An 18,733-nucleotide genomic window follows, 5' to 3' on the forward strand; every position below is an offset into this window, starting at 1 on the left:
AAGATAAAGCATACATGGTTAAAATCTTTCAAAATGGTTCCCTTTGGTTTGAACAGACATTTCTCCAAAGACATACAACGGACAATAAGCACGTGGAAAGATGCTCAACACAAAAATACAAATGACAAGGTGCTCAACATCAGTAGTCATTAGGGAAATACAAATCAAAACCACAATGAGATACCACCTCACACCCCTGAGGATGGCTATTAAAAAAAACAAACAAACAGAAAACAGTAAGTATTGGCAAGGAGGTGGAAAAACTGAAAGCCTCGTGCATTGTGGTGAGAATGTAAAATGGAGCAGACACTGTGCAGAACAGCATGGCAGTTCCTCAAAAAGTTAAAAATAATTACTCCATGTTCTGGCAACTCCATCTCTAGGTTTGTACTCCAAGGAATTCCAAGTAGCAACTTGAGCAGACATTTGTACACATATGTTTGTAACAGCATTATTCACAAAAGCCGAGAGGCGGAAACAATCCAAACGTCCTTTGGCAGATATTTGAGTGGATAAACAAAATGCAGTATGTCCATACAATCGAATATTATTCAGCCTTATAAAAGGAGGGAAACTCTCACATGTGCTATAAGAGAAATGAACCTTGAGGACAACATGCTAAGTAAAATGAGCCAGACACAAAAGAGCAAACACTTACATGAGGTACCTAAAGTAGTCACATTCCACTGGAAGTAAAATGGTGGTTGCCAGGGGTGGGGGGGGAGGGGAATTAGTGTTTAATGGGTATAGAGTTTTTATTTGGGAAGATGAAAAGGTTCTGGAGATGGATGGTGGTGATGGTTGCACAACAGTGCGAGGGGACATAATGCCACTGAACTGGGCACTTAAAAATGGTTAAAATGGGGAGTGCCTGGGTGGCTCAGTCAGTTAAGCATCTGATCTTGGCTTTGGCTCAGGTCATGATCTTGGGGTCCTGGAATGGAACCTCTCCTAGGGCTCCATGCTCAGCGCGGAGTCTGCTTGTCTCTCTCTCTCCTTTTCCACTCTCCCCCTCACCCTCGCACGCACGCGCTCTCTCTCTCTCTCTCTCAAATAAATAAATAAAATCTTTTAAAAAGTGTTTAAAATGGCTAAAATAAAATGGTAAGTTTTATTTATGTCTTTTGTTACAATAAAAAAAGAGTTCTTTTTGGAGCATGGGACTGGGAGGAAGGGTAGAGCAGAGAACCAATGCTTTTTTTGTTAAAAAGCCTTTTTCTCGTTTTATTTTCCTAAGACAGTGTGCATGGGTTTTTTTTTTTCCTTTAGATTTTATTTATTTTTAAGTAAACTCTACACCCAATGTGGGGCTTGAACCTACAACCTTGAGATCAAGAGTCACATGCTCTACCAACTGAGCCAGCCAGGTGCCCCATACATGTTTTATCTCAACAAAAAAATTTTTTGAGAGAGAGAGAGAGCATAAGCATGGATGGGAGGGGTAGAGAAAGGAGAGAGCAAATCTTAAGCAGGCTCCATGCCTAGCCCCGAGCCCCATGCAGGGCTGGATCTCACAACCCTGAGATCATGACCTGAACTGAAATCAAGGGTGGGACACTTAACCAATTGAGCTCAACCAGACGCCCCTCAATAAAAGTTTTTACTAGCAGGCTTCTTGATGAGTGCCATTGATCATGTACAGGGACTAGCATGTTTGGTGAGGTTTTTTACAGCAAAGCAGTGAGTGCAAAGGGGTTGCTCAGACTTGGAATTAGTCTCGGAGTCAGATCTGGGAAGAAATCTTGCTCAATGACCTTGGGCAAATTTCTTTTCTCTGGTGTAATTTTTCATAGCTCTCTGTTGTACTTGACTGGATATGAAAAATGTCCCTTTTAAAGAATCTTCACTGGATGTCTGAGGTGGGGGCTGTCTGGGTAGAAATGCAGAGCTCCTGAAGGAGAGGAGGAAAATAGAGACTGCTAGCAGCCCCGGCGAAGGAAAAGGGAGAGGAGAATGAGGAAGGGTTCTCATTTTGTTTCGTTTTGTGTTTTGTGTTTGTTTTTGTTTTTTTTTTTAAAGTAGGCTCCACGCCCAATGTGGGACTTGAGCTCACGACCCTGAGATCCAAGAGTCAGATGCTCTACCGACTGAGGCAGCCAGGCGCCCCTGGATTCTCATTTTGAAAGTAGAGATGACAGTGCCCAGAGACAACCTAACACTCACACTCTGCCTGTCCGATCTGGTAGCCAGTACCCAAAACGAAAAACAAACAATGAGGCTGACAAAAAATTGTTCTAAAAACGGCTGTTTCTGATATTCAAACTGAAAGTGAAAATTGGGAACTTGTCCTGAGCGGCTATGCAGAGTAACATTACTTTGATCACAACCAGGAATTGATGGCAGACACAGGCAGATAGGATCTTAAAACAATCACAATTTTCTGGCAACTCAAAACTGAAAAACTTTATTTATTTATTTATTTATTTATTAAAGATTTTATTTATTTATTTGACAGAGAGAGACACAGCGAGAGAGGGAACACAAGCAGGGGGAGTGGGAGAGGGAGAAGCAGGCTTCCCGCTGAGCAGGGAGCCCGATGCGGGGCTCGATCCCAGGACCCCGGGATCATGACCTGATCGGCCCTGCAGCCCAGGGCCAGTCTATTGTTCCCAAGGAAAACCTGCCCACAGATGACAGGCTCCACTTTCTCATCAAGCTGCCTTAGGGATGTAAGACGACAACAACAGCGGGCCCCAACAACAAAAAACCTTTCTCAGAGTGAACAGCTGCTGTCAATTGCTCACTCTTCCACCCTGCTTCCTGGGCTGTGACTCTGCCTGTCTGCATCTGACCCATTCCCCCAAGCCCGACTTAAATGCTGCCTCCTCCATGGTGCCTTCCTGCTCCCTTCCTTCCTCCAGGCTCTTTTTCTCCACCGTGCTGGGTATGACCCACGTGTCGTGGAATACGTTCACCTACCTACCACGACTGTCTTTAAATAACTAAGTAGTTGACCTCTCTGAGCCTGTTACTTTCTTTGAAAAACCGAAATAATGTCTGCCTTATAAGGCTGTTATGAGTTAAAAGAAATAACATATGTAAATCATAGCCCTGGACAGAATGCTCTTACATACGTAAGTCTGATGTTATCACTCTCAAACACATTCCCACGCAGCCCTGTACATTTACACAGGTTTTGTCTGTGTGTGGTAGGGCCCTTATCCTTTCTACTTTTTATAATAATTACTTGTGTTGATTGTAGGTCTTTTGGGGGCAGGGATGAGAGGGTGTAGTGAGAACAAACTGGATTTGGAATCAAAAGATTCAGGTCTGCCCCTGTGGGACTGAGGACAAGTTACTTCTCCCTGAGTTTCTTCCTTAATAAAAAAGAGACAACAGGGGCGCCTGGCGGGCTCAGTCAATTAAAGGGTTAAGCGTTGGGCTCTTGATTTTGGCTTATGTCAGTCACGATCTCAGGGTCGTGAGATCGAGCCCCCGCTTCAGATTCTCTCCCCCCCACCAACTCACATGAGTGCATGCTCTCTAAAAAAGACAGAGAGAGAACAATAAAATGCACTGTATAGTCTTTTTGTGTACTTTATCACAATGAGATAATGGATGCTCAAGGGCTTTAGAGATTGCCAAGTGCTAATGTATAATTATACAGTTGCCTTGTCTGGTTCCCAGAAGCCTGGCACAGTGCCTTGTTGGGGGTAGGAGGGGTGTGCACAAGGATTTGTGAAGTGAATATGTCATGGCACTGACTTCATTTGGTCTTCACAGTTGCTCTCTGAGAGAAACTTTGATGTGCCCATTTCAAAGATGAGCAAACTGAGGTGTGAAGTGGATAAAGTGCTTCACTTGTTCATTCATTCATTCATTCATTCATTCATTCATTCAGCAGACTTTTGAATGAGAACCACCATGCCTCAGACACTGGGGATACAAAGACAAAACTCCTCCCTCCCAGTCCAGAGTGGAGGACAGACACATAAAGGTAAGTATAACACAAGGCAAGTTATGAATTATGGCTAATATTTATCAGGTACTTACTAAATTACTAAATGCCAGTCACTACGGTAAGCTCGTGGTGTTTTTCTCGTTCAGTCCTCCCCAGACTCTACCAGCTAGGTACCATTACTATGCACATTTCTCATCTCTCCATGCCTAAATAAGGCATGGTGATTGCTTAAGCTTTCGTAAACAGCAACTGGCAGAGCCAGAGGCCCTACCTTAGCCACCTAGCTCTAGCACCTCTGATAGTAAGGTAGCACATGGGACATTATCAGAGTCCCGAGGAGGGACCCCTAACGAGCTCTGGGTTTCACACTGGGGAGGTTTCCTGAAGGACTAGAAATGAGCTAAACAGAGGTGCATTGGGAAGCAAGGCCATCCCAGGAGAGAGAAAGGTGTGGAGGCTGATGTAGGAAAGACCTTAGGGTTCGAAGCCAGCGGCCAAGAAAGAATCCTTGAGACATCTCTGGTGCAAAAAGGTGGTTTTATTAAAGCCCGGGGACAGGACCGGTGGGCAGAAGGAGCTGCCCCGGGGTCACGAGGAGCGGCCCATTAAACACTTTCAAGTTGGGAGGGGGTTAAGACTTAGGCTATCGCCTAAGTCTCTAAGGAATTTTGGAAGCAAGGTTTCCAGGACCTTGAGGGGGCTAGCTATTGTTGGGAAAAGGTCATTTATTACTGTCTAATAAAACCTTAGTCATGAGATCCTTCAGATGTATATCGGTGGGTCATATGCTTGGGGGATGATTGCCAACGTGTATCTTATAGGGGTAGAGATAAAGGAAGTTTCCAAAGGAATTTTTATATGTTAAAGTAGACTTACAGGATCCTGGGGCGGGCGTGTGTGTGTGTGTGTGTGTGTGTGTGTGTGTGTGTCTGTGTGTGTGTGTGTGTGTGTGTGGCTTGCTTTGCCCTTAGCAAGGTTTTAACATGGAGGCAGCTGAGTTCCAAGAGGAATGTCACTCTGCCTGTTTTAAGGACTTATCAGTGGGCTGCAAGTAGTAAGGAAATTTAATAATTTTTCTTCTGCCTTTGTTTCCTACATCAGAGGCCACCTAATGGAAGTCTACAGAGCATCCCAGGCTAGGAGGGACTGGGGTTTGTGAGGGGACTGCAGAAGCAGGCAGGGCCCAGTCTAGAAAGGAGAGTGGTCCATATTCTAGAGGTAGCCAGAGGTTTGAAGGGTTTGAAGCAGAGGAAAAACTTGGTTAGATTTTTAGAACCGTCATCTGGGCAGCTGGGTAGAGATGGATGGCAGGGAGAGAGACTCAGAATAATCCAGGCGCGAGGTGATGGCCACGTGGACAAGGGCTGGAGCAGGGAAGAGGAGATAAGAGAGATTCAGAGGCTGAATTTTCAGGGTGATGATCATTTGGGGATTAAGTAAAGAGGACCGGAGCAATTTTGAAAGACGTGCAGTTCTGGCTCCTAATCAACGAGCATGGGGGTGATCTGATAAAGTCAGTTTGGGATGCAATCCAGGTCTCCTGGCGCCCAGTCCCGTGCCCTTTCGCCTCCTGGCGCTGCCAGCGACGGTGACGTACCCCGGGCCACTGGGGATAAACGGCCGCTCAGCCAGGTAACCGAACTCTCAACTTTGAACCCCACCCTTCCGGAGGTGGCGGCCACTGCAGTGTGCCCTCCTCGGCGCCAGACGGCGTTCCCGCACACGCCCTGGCCGCTCTGGCCCCGCCCTTCTCAGTGGCCGCGGAAGGTGACGTGGACACGGAAGTGGTCGTCGTCGCGGCGGCACCAGTGGGAGCTGGGCGCGGGGCTCAGAGTGCAGCGGGCGGTCGGGCGGACGGCGGCGTCTTGCACCTGCGGCGGCGGCGGACGCGGGCGTTGTCGGTTGGGTGCGAGCCCACTGAACCGACGAGCGGCTTCTCAGCCCCTCTCCTGCCCGTCGGAGCCCCCGGAGCCGGGACCGCTCGGCCGGCGTCACCATGACCAAGGCCGGTAGCAAGGGCGGGAACCTCCGCGACAAGCTGGACGGCAACGAGCTGGACCTGAGCCTCAGCGACCTGAACGAGGTCCCGGTCAAGGAGCTGGTCAGTACAGCCCCGCGAGGCCCAGGTCCCCGCCCCAGACTGGCGCAGGCCGCTGTGCGGGTCGCCTCCTTTCGCACGCCTCAGTTTCCAGATCTTAAAACTAGGTGGGAGGAGTGGGACTGAGTTCGCGGGGAGCCCACCTCTGCCCGCAGTTTTCTTCCTGGGATGTACACGTGTCACATTGGCGCAGTTCCAGATGATGAGAAGGTGCTGCTTGTTCGACCCTGGGCTTTTTATGAGTCAGGAGTGAATCTCCCCTCCTATCTGGGGGGCTTTCACAGCACTCACCTCCGTGTTTTGAGTCAAAATAGGCGCCCACGGAGTGGTTGCTGGCTGTTCGGAGAATGAATGAGTAAATGAATGAATGACTCCTCTGAGAAGTAGGCCTCTGGGTAGACCTGGGTGTGGCCCGGAACCTTGCATTTCTTGGAAGCTGGCAATCCCGGCTGGCTGTCCTGGCCCCTGAGGTGTCCTTCCTTGAAGACTGTGTAGTGTCACTGCTTGGTTGGCAAGGGCTCTTCCCAACTCAGCTTAAACTGGCTGGAATCCAGTTGCTGCTGCCCACCGCCACCCCCCCCCCCCAACCATTCCCAAACTCCCAGCCAGGAAACTGAGGCCTGAGGTCCCAGGAAGATTAGTTTGTTGCCAAAGTGGAGTTAGATCATAGTCCCTGCTTTTCCCACCAGGTTTCCTACCGGCACACTAGGGTCACTTTGGGTGCCCTACATTTTCCTGCCTTTAATGAATTACATTTGCCTTTGGCACTTGGCTCTGTAGTGTGGAGGTTAGAACAGATTTCCAGTTCATACTTCAGTTCCGTTGAAGAGCTGCATCCCTGCCCTTGGCAAGCTAGTTAACCTTTATACCCAAAGATTTCCTCATTCATAAAATGGTGATAATAGTTCCCATTTTACAGGGCTGTAAGGATTAAGATTGTAATGTAATATACTTGGTAGTAAATGTTGGTGCATGCAGCTGTTATATTATTATTCCTACTATTATATTCCAGTGCTAATTTTTTTTTATTTGTTTAAAAAATATTTATTTATTTGAGAGACAGAATGAGATAGAGAGAGTACATGAGAGGGGGTAGGGTCAGAGGGAGAAGCAGACTCCCCGCTCAGCAGGGAGCCCGATGCGGGACTCAATCCCGGGACTCCAGGATCATGACCTGAGCCGAAGGCAGTCGCTTAACCAACTGAGCCACCCAGGCACCCTCCAGTGCTAATTTTTAAAGGCCTTCCTAATTGTGGGAATTTTCTCTGGAAAATGCCTCATGTCACTGAACCATTCCATGTGTTGGTTTGACATTTTGTTCTCATTCCTTTTTCTAGGCTGCCCTCCCGAAGGCCACCATACTGGATCTGTCCTGCAATAAACTGACTAGTCTACCGGTGAGATTGGCAGGCGAGCCCACTTCCTTCTAGAGCCCTGATGCTTCTTGTTTGAGGGAGTTATGTCTTAAGAGCCATAATTTCAGGACAGGCTGCAGACAAGCTATAACTGAATGGGAGTGTGCTGGGGGAGGGGGGGTGGTTTGTCTCAGCAAGAAGGGAAGCACAGTAGAGGCTTCATTCCTTAGAACAGTGGGAAAGTCAGGCCATGAAAACTAAAGCCAATAGAATGCTGGCTGAATCACGTATTGGGGTCATCTTTTTCTCTGCCTTATTTCATTCCTTTGAAAAATAGTTTACCTCCTTATCATGTAGAGGAGAGTAGAGGCCATTCTGTACGTTCCTCTGCATTCCAGGGAGAAAGCTGTTTATGAACAGCCTCCTTGTGTATCTTTTGATGAGGAACAGGAAAAAAATGTGGCTTTTGGGGACTACTGTAGCATTATTCTCCTAACCCTTGAATTACTTTGAGACACTTTTTTGTTCAACACATCCAGCCTGTGGTCAGATCCTTTTCATTTTTCTTCCATAACTTCTCCCAGTTCTCCTTCTCCATTATATGCTTTGCGATGTCTTCAGTCTGCAGTCCTTTACCTTCGTAGGCCCCAGAGTGGTTCAGCCCTTCAGCCCCTCCTGGGTGATGGCAGGTCTGTGCTCCAGAGCAGCACGCCTTCACTGTCAGGCCTGAGTCTGTTGCCATTGTTGTGTTTACCAGTGATCACTCTGGCTGTGTCATTCCCTGCCCGGCTCCCCTGGGCTCTGCTCGGGGATCGGGTCTCAGAAGTTGGCAGTTTCTTCATTGGGTCCCCCATTAGTCTGTTCCCCTGCCAGTATTCCCCTGGGCCTCACTCATTCTCTCTAGCATCTTCCCGCAGCTCAGCAAGAACCGTTTCTCACGATGAAAAAGCATCCGAGATCCCACTGCTTCTAGGAGGCATTTCACGTCTAGTGAAAGTGTGGTGGCAAGTGCTTGCCGCCCACTGTGCGCGCTGTCTGTAGTCACGACGCGGCCCCCAGGGCACTTTTCAGTCTGAATGTGTTCAGTTGTTTGTGCCTTCCTCGGCAGTGCTGATCTGCTGGAGGTTACAGGTCCCCCGAGAGCGTGAGCAGGGCCTTTGTGCCGAGGTGGGAGCAGAACTGTAGATGGGTGCTATGCTAGGTGCTGCAAAGAAAAGAGAAGAAGACCGAGTACTTGAGGGGTGTTCGATCTTTTTAGGGAAGTGGATGGTCATGCTGCGCTTTGACAGCTCCTGAGAAAGGAGAGCATAGGGTGCCGTCGGGGGGCCAGACAGGCCCCTAGTCCCTCCAGGAGCAATGTGGAGGTCGGGTTGGAGGGTGCACAGAGCACGAGGGAACACACACTTATTTTGTGCCTCCTTTGTGCCACTCTGGACCCATCTCACTACTTAGAGCAGAAGTGCTGGGGGTCAGCTGCATCTCCTTCCAGGTGGAAGAGCTGGTGGCGGGTAGGGTGAGGGTTAACCTGCATCATCACTCCGAGCTGTGAGCCCGGGGCCTAGGTGTTCCCTGTCTGGGTCCTAGGCGGATTTCTGCGGCCTCACACACCTGGTGAAGCTGGACCTGAGTAAGAATAAACTACAGCAACTGCCGGCCGACTTTGGCCGTCTGGTCAACCTCCAGCACCTGGATCTCCTCAACAACAGGCTGGTGACCCTGCCCGTCAGCTTTGCTCAGCTCAAGGTAACAGTTCAGGAACGAGTGTTTCATGCTGGGCGAGGGATGGGTGGAGCACGGCCGTGAGTGGCTGGCACGAATACCACCTTGGGGGTGCTGCCTCGGAAGGCTAGGGCTTTCTTCCTGCTCCTTTGGTTCACCTTGAGGGACTCTGAACCTAGGCTTGACCAGCCTCTCTGTCCTATCTCTTCAGAGCCTGAAGTGGCTGGACTTGAAGGATAACCCGCTGGATCCTGCCCTGGCCAGAGCGGCAGGAGATTGCCTGGACGAGAAGCAGTGTAAGCAATGTGCCAACAAGGTAAGCACGAAGCTCCCGGGGGCTCCTCCACACGGTCGCACGGTCCCCCGGGACTCCCTCTGCGTCCTCTTGTTTTCCCCTCCCAGGGCACACACCTCCCCTGTTCGAGGTTTCCGGCACTAAGGTCTCAATGAAATATGGCTACTATCAGCCTGTCGGGCAGAGGGACCTTTGTTTCTGTGTTGACTTTACAAGTAGGAGAACAGTACTAGCTGTTCTACTGCAGAACTTCCATTCTTAAGAGACCGGGACCTTGGGGCGCCTGGGTGGCTCAGTCAGTTAAGCGGCAGCCTTCGGCTCAGGTCATGATCCCAGGGTCCTGGGATCGAGCCCTGCATCGGGCTCCTTGCTCCGTGGGGAGCTTCTCCCCTGCTTGTTCGCTCTTTCTCTCTCTGACGAATAGATCAATAAATAAAATCTTAAGGAAAGAAACCGGGACCTTGCCTAATCCAGCATTACACCATTGACAGTTCTTTAAATGGGACAAGATTATCTGAGTCACAGTTATTGTAGGAATTTTGATAATAAGTGTTGTTAATATTCGTAAGCTTATATACCTATAAGCAGACACATCTTGGGCAGATCTGACATTTGATTTCAGTCAAGGTTTCTGATGTAGGAGCGAGGAACTAAAGGCAGAACGGAAGGCAGGCGTTGCCAACAGCCCCGAAGATGCCTCGCGCTGCTTTTTTTTTTTTTTTTTAAGGATTTTTATTTTATTTTTAGAGAACGTGTGCGAGAGGGGAGGGGCGGAGGCAGAGAGAGAGAATCCCAAGCAGGCTCCACACTGAGTGCAGAGTCCAACGTAGGGCTCAGGCTCATGACCCTGAGCTCACAACCTGAGCCAAAATCGAGAGTCGGACATTTAACCAGTTGAGCCCCCCCAGGCGCCCCATGCCTCGTACTGCATCTCTCCAACGCCAGCCATGGTCACTTTTTCCCTCCAGCTTTAGAACAGCTGAGCGCCAGATGGCTTACTTGGCCATGTTTAGGAGGCATGATGAACAGAAAGGACTCGAAATGCTTTAACTTCAAATGCTAGAATTACTGGAAGTGAAATGTGGGCATGGTGGGTCTCTAGGTGAATCTCAGGGATAATGGCTTTCCTTATCGTTAGTTCAGGGCTTCTTAGAAAGTCTCATCATGTGTCTCACCTGTTGTCACAGGAGACCAGGGACAAGGTCATTGCAGCTCGGTAGCCACGGCAACAGCTTTCCCTTAGCTGCAAACAGTACAAGTGATCAGTGAAGGCCCCGTGCTCTAGGTGTGCTGTCTATTCGGAAGAATGGCAGGAGCTCTGGCCAACCACCCTTCCTTTGTCCTGCGTGCTTTATGCCTCACCTCATGATCCTCATAACCCTGGGAAGTAGAGCTCCCTTCCATGTCTCTGACACAAGAAACGCTCACCATGCACACACTTTTCATTTATCCATGTATTCATTCAACTAATAATATGTTAAACCATGTGAAATTGCTGATATCCCACAAAGATCATTTTTATTGAGCACCAAGATCTTTAGTATTAGCATATAGCTTCCAGACAGAGCTCCAGGTAGCCCACTGCATTGTGGGTATGGTCACTGAAGCCATGCTCCCTGGCTCTGTGGCCCAACGTGGTCTCCCGAGTGCAGCGTGCAGCACACCGTTAGGCGTCGTAGTGGAGTGGCTCGGGCCAGCCGGGAAGAGGTCACTTGTCGCCAGGAGTTAGCTTAGACCTCACCAGCTCTGACTTTGTGTGGGTGCATGGGTCAGTTGCAGTAACTGATAAGCTTGGTGCAGAGTACAGCCCCTTTTAAAAATAATTTGTTAGCTGGACAGTATTTATCAAGTGCTTACTGTAGGCTGTGGACTGGCCCAGGTGGACAAAATCTGCCCTCCGGGGCTCCCAGTCCAGACTAGAAGAGTCACTCCCATTTCTGAGCTTGCTGTGTTGTCAACGTAACTCCTGATGTATTGGAGCCCGGGTGAAAAGGGATGTCTCTTAAACCTCTTGGCTCTTTAGCCACCCATACACCCCTTAAAAACACCGGAATGGTTGGTGTTTGTTTAGTATTTGGAGTTCAGAGTGAGATGGGGACTTTGAACCTGGACTGCCTCCCAACATCAGGCTTGACCTTCCAACAGATTTTGCACTTCTTGTTGAGTGGCCATTGTTTAGTGAGCTTGACTCCCTTCCGAGAGGTTGCAGCAGGTTCAAGGCCCAGGACAGGGTTCCTCATGGCTTCAAAGCAGGCTCTTTTTTTTTTTTTTTTTTTAAGATTTTATTTATTTGACAGAAAGACAGCGAGAGAGGGAACACAAGCAGGGGGAGTGGGAGAGGGAGAAGCAGACTCCCTGCCGAGGAGGGAGCCCGATGCGGGGCTCAATGCGGGGCTCGATCCCAGGACCCTGGGATCATGACCTGAGCCAAAGGCAGACGCTTAACGACTGCACCACCTAGGCACCCCTCAAAGCAGGCTCTTGCAGGGAGCCCAAGAGGTTAAGTCACTTGCTAAGGTCACACGTTTAGGAAGTGGTAGAGTCAGGATTGTGCTGGGCTCTAAGCTTTCACTCTGTCCTCTACATCCAAGGGATACCAGCTTCTAAAGATACAAACAAACCTAAAAAATAAGTCTTTTACCTCCTCCCCTCACCGTGCCCATAGTGAGAATCTCTGGGGCTCTCGGAGTCAGAGGCCATCCGTGACTGAGTGGATGAGGATTGAGGGGCTCTGGGCGCCAGGGCTTTGTCTGCTGGGTGGGCTGAAGGGCGCTTCCCTTCCTCCTAGAGGCTGCCTTGCTCTGTGTGCTGATGTGAGTGGGACAGGCTCTGGCCCCAGAGCTCAGAAGACCGTAGCTCTTAGCTGTGCTACTTTGGAGCCATGTGATGGGGACAAATCACCCCCCGCCCCCAGCCTTGGCTTTTTGCCTCTTGAAATGGGGAGCCAGGCAGTCGTTCATCAAACATGTATTGAGTGTCTAGCCGGCAGAGGGGACAGCAGTCTCCCCCCTTAGGGAACCTAGTGTTGTGACCGAGAGAGTAAGTTGCCTCCTGAGGACAGGGAGGGGCGGCACTTGCATAAGGTAGCCAAGGGAGCGAGGGCGGGGAGCCTTGGGGAGAAGTGCTGTCCCTGCTTGTCAGCAGAGTTGCTGGGGGATGGCGCGTGTTGGTAACTAAGGAGCAGGACTCCTTACACACTCCAGTTGGCAGCACGTTTCACAGATGTGTCTGCTCACAGCTTCACTGGCCTGGGCTCGAATGACCCATCTCCAGCTAAGGCCGGCGTTGTGAGTTAGGAGACAGGGACGCGACTGCCTCCCTTAACTGTGTGTTGCATGGGGCTGCACCAGCCTGAAAAGAGTAGGGGGCTCCTTGGAGCCTCCCTAGCGGACGTGCGCCCGGCGGCGCCCCCTGCTCCGGGCACTTCAGCACCCCTCTCCCTCCGCAGGTGTTACAGCACATGAAAGCTCTGCAGGCCGATCAGGAGCGAGAGAGGCAGCGGCGGCTGGAAGTAGAACGAGGTACGTGCCATCCCTCCTCCCGCCGTCTTCCTGTCCTTTCCCAGCCGCTGACTCCTGTGTGGCAGGAGCTGGGGTCCGTGGAAGCGGCAGGGAGCCGTGTGGCGGTGTACGGCCTCATCTCTGTCGGACAGGTCTGTCCCTGATCCCCAGCTCCAGAGGCCTACAGCCTGCTGGGAGGGTTAAGAGGCATCAGAATTTAAGCATGGCCAAGACAGTCCCCTTCAAGCCCTCCCAGGGGCCCCCTGTAATAGGCAGTCCCCATTCCTGCACTTAACTCAAGCCTGAAATTGGAAAGATGGCCAGCAAGTCCTGTGTGTGATGCTCCCTTCCCTCCGGGCCGCCCTGTGACTCAGCTTCCATGCTGTAGCCGGCCCTGGCACCTCCCCGCTCCGTGGCCTGTCTCCACACTCGTGCCTCCTCCGCGGCAGCCATGGAGATGTTCTTAAAACAGAAGTCAGTTATGCTGCTATTTACTTAAAAGGCTCTAATGGCTTCTGATGGAACTTAGGATGAAATTCAAACTTTATTTGGTCTCCGACAAGGCCCCCTGTGGCCCCAGCCTGCTTGCTTCCTCCGCTCTGTTCCACATGCCGGGGAGAGAATGCTGGTAACTCCAGCCGCACGAGCCTCTGCTGTTGCTCGAGCACTCTGAGGCCGCTCTCGCTTCAGGGGCTGTGTCTAGTTGCTTTTCCCTCGGGTCCTTACACAGCTGGGTTTGTGTGCTTCCTCATGTCTGCTCACATGTTGCCTTAGCATTACCATAACCCCTTCAGAAGCACCCTCCCTGACTTGGGTTGCCGTCTCGCCTGTCACTCCATCACAACCTCTCTTACTCTGTCTGTGGCTCACATCATTGTCTTCTTTACTCTTTGTTCATTTGTCTCCGTCTCTAGAAAGCTTTAGGTACTGGAACCTGACTTGTCTTCACCGCTGGATCCCGAGCACTTAGAACAAGGCTTGGTGCACAGTGGGCGCTTGTTGGGGACTGACTTCTGAGCCCCCACTACTGGAGGACTCCTGGGATTGGGGAGGGATGGGCATGGTCCTGGTCCTGGGCGAACCCTGAGATGGAGCCCGAGTGACACCAGGCCCTTACACATGTGCGGCCCCTGTGATGCCGTGTTTCCTTGGACCACGGCTGCTTGACCTCGTGCCGCCACAGGCTCTCTCCAGGCTGTGTGTAATGTGCCCTTGGCGTTCTCAGTGCCCAGCTGGAACTTGGAGCTTGTTTGTACATAGAAGAACAGTGGAAAGCTCCAGTACTTAGCGTACTACTCTTCAGCTACATTACGGGTCAGATAGGGTTTTAAGCCCTAACAGGACATTTAACTCCCTAATTTGTGGCATTCTGGCTTTGGAAAAATGTACTTCATGCTTCCAAATAACTCGTTTGGAAGTGCATTTTTGGAAGCCAGTGATTTGTAAGTTGGGTACTGGATGTGAATGCACTTGAACCGTGAAGTAAATCAGAAGGCATCACAGACTCCTGAGGTGAAGTGTAGAGATTATCCTCTGACAAATTATTAGTCTTGCTTTCTCAGGAAAACATTTCCGTCTTCTCTCACTGTGAACTTGAGCACTCACTTCCTCTTCTTCCCTGCCCTTCCCATGCCACGTTCCTTTCCGAGACTTGGGAAGATAGGAATCCCATAGAATCCACACCCCTGCCGTCTCTTCTCTCGACAGCCTAGTTGTAGAAGGCGGTCACTCGCTGTGCTTTCTGAATCCCCCAGCTCGTCACCCATGCCCCTTATTACATCACCCTAATCTCTGCTGCACGGGGCTCGGGACCCTTTAATCCATTCAGCACACCCTGAGAGCAGCTTGTTGTGTCTGAGGGAGGGCTTACCTCTCTGAGAGCAGAGAGACTGCCGTTTCCTCTTAATACAGCTTACGTGACCTGTGGCATAAGGGAAGGGAGACCGAACCCAAGCTTTTAGTTCCTCGGGGAAGCACTCTTGCAGGTTGGGGGGGTGGTGAGAAGTCATTTTGGGGTGCATTTTCCTGCAGAGGCCGAGAAGAAGCGGGAGGCCAGGCAGCGAGCGAAGGAGGCTCAGGAGCGGGAGCTGCGGAAGCGGGAGAAGGCGGAAGAGAAGGAGCGCCGGAGAAAGGAGTATGATGCCCTCAAAGCAGCCAAGCGGGAGCAGGAGAAGAAGCCCAAGAAGGAGACGAATCAGGCCCCGAGTACGTGTTGGCAGCCACAGGGTTCCAGCTGGGGTTGCGAGGGAGCGAGGGCAGGGACCCTCGGGGAGAAGTGCTGGGGTCCCCCGGCAGGGGCCGTCGTGGTCAGATACAGCACACTGAGGCCTGGGAGGAGCTTGGAGGGTGTGCAGGGACTGGGGGGCCATCCTGGGGAGCAGGTGCACTGCTGCTCTGTCGCCCCAGAGCCGCGTGCTGACGTGCCGGTGTTGGGGCAGATGTGGCTGAGCGCGCTCCCGCAACAGGGAGCTGCCCTTCTTGTCAGGGTTAGATGCCAAAATCGCGACAAGGCAGAGACATTGCCCTTAAAAGCCCTTCACGTCACCTGTGACGTGCATGTGGGCTTTCTGAGCGCTCGGCACCATCTCCAGGACGCCGGCACCGCCTCTCCTGCCTCTCTCTAGGTCGGAACGGAGCACACACTGTCTTTTTGCTTGAACGCCAGAGGAATCCTTTGGCTGCATGCTGTATAAAAACCACACTAGTGTCCAGCTGAGTTTGTGTGGTGAGGCGGCTCCGTGTGCGGGGCGGGTCGCATAGCCTCTGGGTCAGCAGGGGCCCCGGGGGAGAGGCAGCTGGGAGGGCAAGGAGCTCCATTGGGTGGGCGGAGGCCTGGGGCCCTGCTGCTCGCCCTTGCTGGCCTTGAGCAGGCCGCCTAGCCACCTTTTTGTTTCCTTGTGTAAAACGAGGATCGGACCTCCTTACAGGGTAGCGTTAAGCGAGAAAATCTACGTGACAGGATCGTGCCGTTCTTGGTGTGTGGGCACTCCATCAAGTTTGTAAAAGTTTCGTCTAAAAAGATCTCAAAACCAATGTTTTAAAAAAATTAGGAATGTAACATATATATTCATTCCCGAGAACTAGAAGGGTTCGGAATATGTATCAGAAAATGGCGGTCACCTGTGACCCCTCCCTCCAGCAGCAGTCACCGTTGACAGGATGCTAGCTTACCTTCCTGGGTTGTCTTTAAGATTGATTTACTTGAGGGAGTGGGTGCATGCACAAGCAGGAGGGGCAGAGGGAGAGAGAGAAACTCAAAGCAGGCTCTGCGCTGAGGGTGGACCCGATGCGGGGCTTGATCCCATGACCCCAAGATCATGACCTGAGCAGAAACCAAGAGTCGGACGCTTAACTGACTGCGCTGCCCAGGTGGCCCTGGGGTTTCTGTTACGTGCATCTTCATAATAAGAACACAAACAATAGTAGCAGAGCTCCAGCCTGTTTCCCCAAATGGGCAGCACGCTCCCTGTGCTCAGTGCCCCCTGAAAAGCCCGTCCCCTGCCCCCGAGGGACCCTGGTCCCCGCGAGCTGTGTGAGGCACCCGGAATGAGTCCTCGTTCCGGGCATGCTCCCTGGAGACCCACTGGGGAGGTTTTCGGCCTTGGTCTGTGCATCAGCAGGGCGTATGAGCACCCAGGTGTTCTTAAAAGGTTTCGGGGCCTGGGGGTCTTCATTTGAGAAGGGGGTGTGAGTGGGTCTGCACAGGGAGGTGAGCATCCACCGGGTAGAGCATGCACCTCCTCAGACTGACCGAACCTTTCTGTCTGCGGTGCCCTGTCCCCGCAGAACCGAAGGCCGGCTCCCGGCCCCGCAAGCCGCCCCCGCGGAGGCCCAGCAGGACGTGGGCTGTGCTGAAGCTGCTGCTGCTGCTGCTGCTGTGTGCGGCAGGCGGGCTGCTGGCCTGTCGGGTGCCCGAGCTGCGGCGGCAGCCCCTCTGCGCCGGCGTCAACACCGTCTACGACAGCGCAGTCCGCGGCCTGCGCGGCCACGACATCCTGCAGTGGGTGCTGCAGGCCGACTCGCAGCAGTGAGCTTGTCCTCGACGCCCGCCGCCTCCCGGCCCTGGAGCTTGGATTCCTATGGAATTGGGTTCTGCGGGACACAGCCTGTTTGCGGCGTCAGACCTACCTGCCATCCTCAAGCGGCTGCTGACTGGTACTTGAGATCCCCTCTTCTGGGACTGCTTCGTTCCTTAGCCAGGGTTCCCGGGCGGGGTAAGGAGAAGCGGGAGGTGGGCTGGTTACCTGCATGCCTAAAGGAACAGGCTTGGGGTGGGCAGAGGGAAAAACAGCCTTTTCCAGTTGTTACACAAAGCTGTGTAAAGGCAAGGCTCGTTCCTACTAAACGGTCAGGTGAGCTGTCACTACGTTTATACTTTTGTATGTCACAAACCCTTTCTTTCATTCCTCCCTGCGTAGCCAGGGCAGATCAGTAGGCAGTGTGGTATTGGGGACTAAAGGAACACCATACTCAGCAAATCTAGCCTAAATTGGGGGGTGGGAGGGTATACCTATTTTCTTAAGGACCTCAGACATTTTAACGACCATACAAAATCTCAGGCTGTGAAGGGGACTTCAGGACCATCCAGTCCAATATAATACGTGCAGACAGGGAAACTGAGGCCTTCCATGACTTGCCTATGGTCTCCCAGCTAGTTTGAGGCACAACTAGACTCCCACTCCAGTATCCTCTCTTTCCATCATTTTTGCTTCTTTAACAATGTCTGGAGAGAACAGAACTCACAGCGGAACTGAGCGTCTCTCAGCTGGGGTGCGGACTCTTGGACGGTAGGCAGCTTTGTGTCCCACAGATAGAATTCCCCCAGCCGTGAGGGTCCGGGGCAGCTCCTGCAGAATCCTGCCCCTGCTCGTGTGGCTGTCACCAAACGGGCCGGGCTCCTCGGCTCAGTGTTAGAGCATTCACTCCCCGATTGCCAGTAAACCAGGAGGTAGACCGTTGCGAAGCCATTCTGTGACAGCTGTCGGCAGTCGGTGTGACAAACTCAGAGGCAGCCTGCAAACTCAGGTTTCGTAGAGCCGGGGGTTTGGCATTGTTTGGGGCTAGACCTAGAACCACCCCCGCAATGAAGGGAAACAAGTAGCACCGTGGAGTTTTAAGTGGTGCGTTTACGAACGGCTAGCACAGACGGGGGCAGGACTGTCCGTTCTCCTGTCTGCCAGAGGAAGCCTCTTCTTGCTCTGTGGTCTCCTTGGCCTCCTGCTTTCACAAAAGCCAGAGGAAGGGATAACATATGGTCATCATGGTGCTCATTCACTGAAAACTCTCCATGGCAAGCTTCTTGTCTCTCCCTCAGGAGAGCAAGAACCTGTCATGATTCAGAGACAGAGTGGGGTCCAGCTTTCAGCCTTAGTGGCTCATTTGGATAGGACAGCCACTCGTGACTGTCCTCATACTGGAAGAGCGACTTGTTCCTTTCCCCCCCACCGACAGCTCTGCTGCAAAGGCCCACACCTTACTCAGAATCACTACACATTCCTTCGTCTTCCTCCAAGCTCCAGAGCCATTGGTACAAATGCTTTATTGAAACTAAATACATAGTATGTGAAATGAGATTAAGAGGATAGGGAAGGCAGCACAGGGATCAGACCCGCATGCGGGGGGCTGGCTGGGGCGGTCTCCGTGGGTGGGAGGGAGGCCGGGCACACGCAGCCCCATCTGGCCAGCCTGCTGAGGGAAGTTCACTCCTGATCTCGAGATCTGAAGCTGAGGTTCTTCTGGATTTCTACAATTATTAAATATGTGTCTGAGTGGTCTGTCTGTGTTCCTTCGTGTTCAGAGGGCTGCTGGGGTAGGGTGATTTGTGCACGGCAGCAGAGTGTCGCTGGGAGAGGGACACGGAATGCT

At 51.8% G+C, this 18,733-nt stretch overlaps 1 protein-coding gene across 1 annotated transcript; it reads left to right on the plus strand.

The window, feature by feature from the left end:
- Window positions 1-5,685: 5,685 nt before the first annotated feature.
- On the plus strand, window positions 5,686-18,642 carry LRRC59 (leucine rich repeat containing 59). Its single transcript, XM_027625599.2, has 7 exons — window positions 5,686-6,002; window positions 7,337-7,396; window positions 8,939-9,097; window positions 9,285-9,389; window positions 12,817-12,889; window positions 14,900-15,073; window positions 16,655-18,642. The coding sequence occupies exons 1-7, from the start codon at window positions 5,898-5,900 to the stop codon at window positions 16,897-16,899; spliced, it is 921 nt and encodes a 306-aa protein (XP_027481400.1). The 5' UTR covers window positions 5,686-5,897; the 3' UTR covers window positions 16,900-18,642.
- Window positions 18,643-18,733: the final 91 nt, after the last annotated feature.

Source organism: Zalophus californianus, chromosome 16, assembly GCF_009762305.2.
Source record: "Zalophus californianus isolate mZalCal1 chromosome 16, mZalCal1.pri.v2, whole genome shotgun sequence".
NCBI classification, from domain to species: domain Eukaryota; kingdom Metazoa; phylum Chordata; class Mammalia; order Carnivora; family Otariidae; genus Zalophus; species Zalophus californianus.

Coding starts and splice junctions, on each gene's coding strand:
- LRRC59 (XM_027625599.2), top strand. CDS start 5,898: ATGACCAAGGCCGGTAGCAAGGGCGGGAACCTCCGCGACAAGCTGGAC. Junction 9,390..12,816: donor GTAAGCAATGTGCCAACAAG/GTAAGCACGAAG, acceptor CTCCCTCCGCAG/GTGTTACAGCACATGAAAGC. Junction 12,890..14,899: donor GCGGCTGGAAGTAGAACGAG/GTACGTGCCATC, acceptor ATTTTCCTGCAG/AGGCCGAGAAGAAGCGGGAG.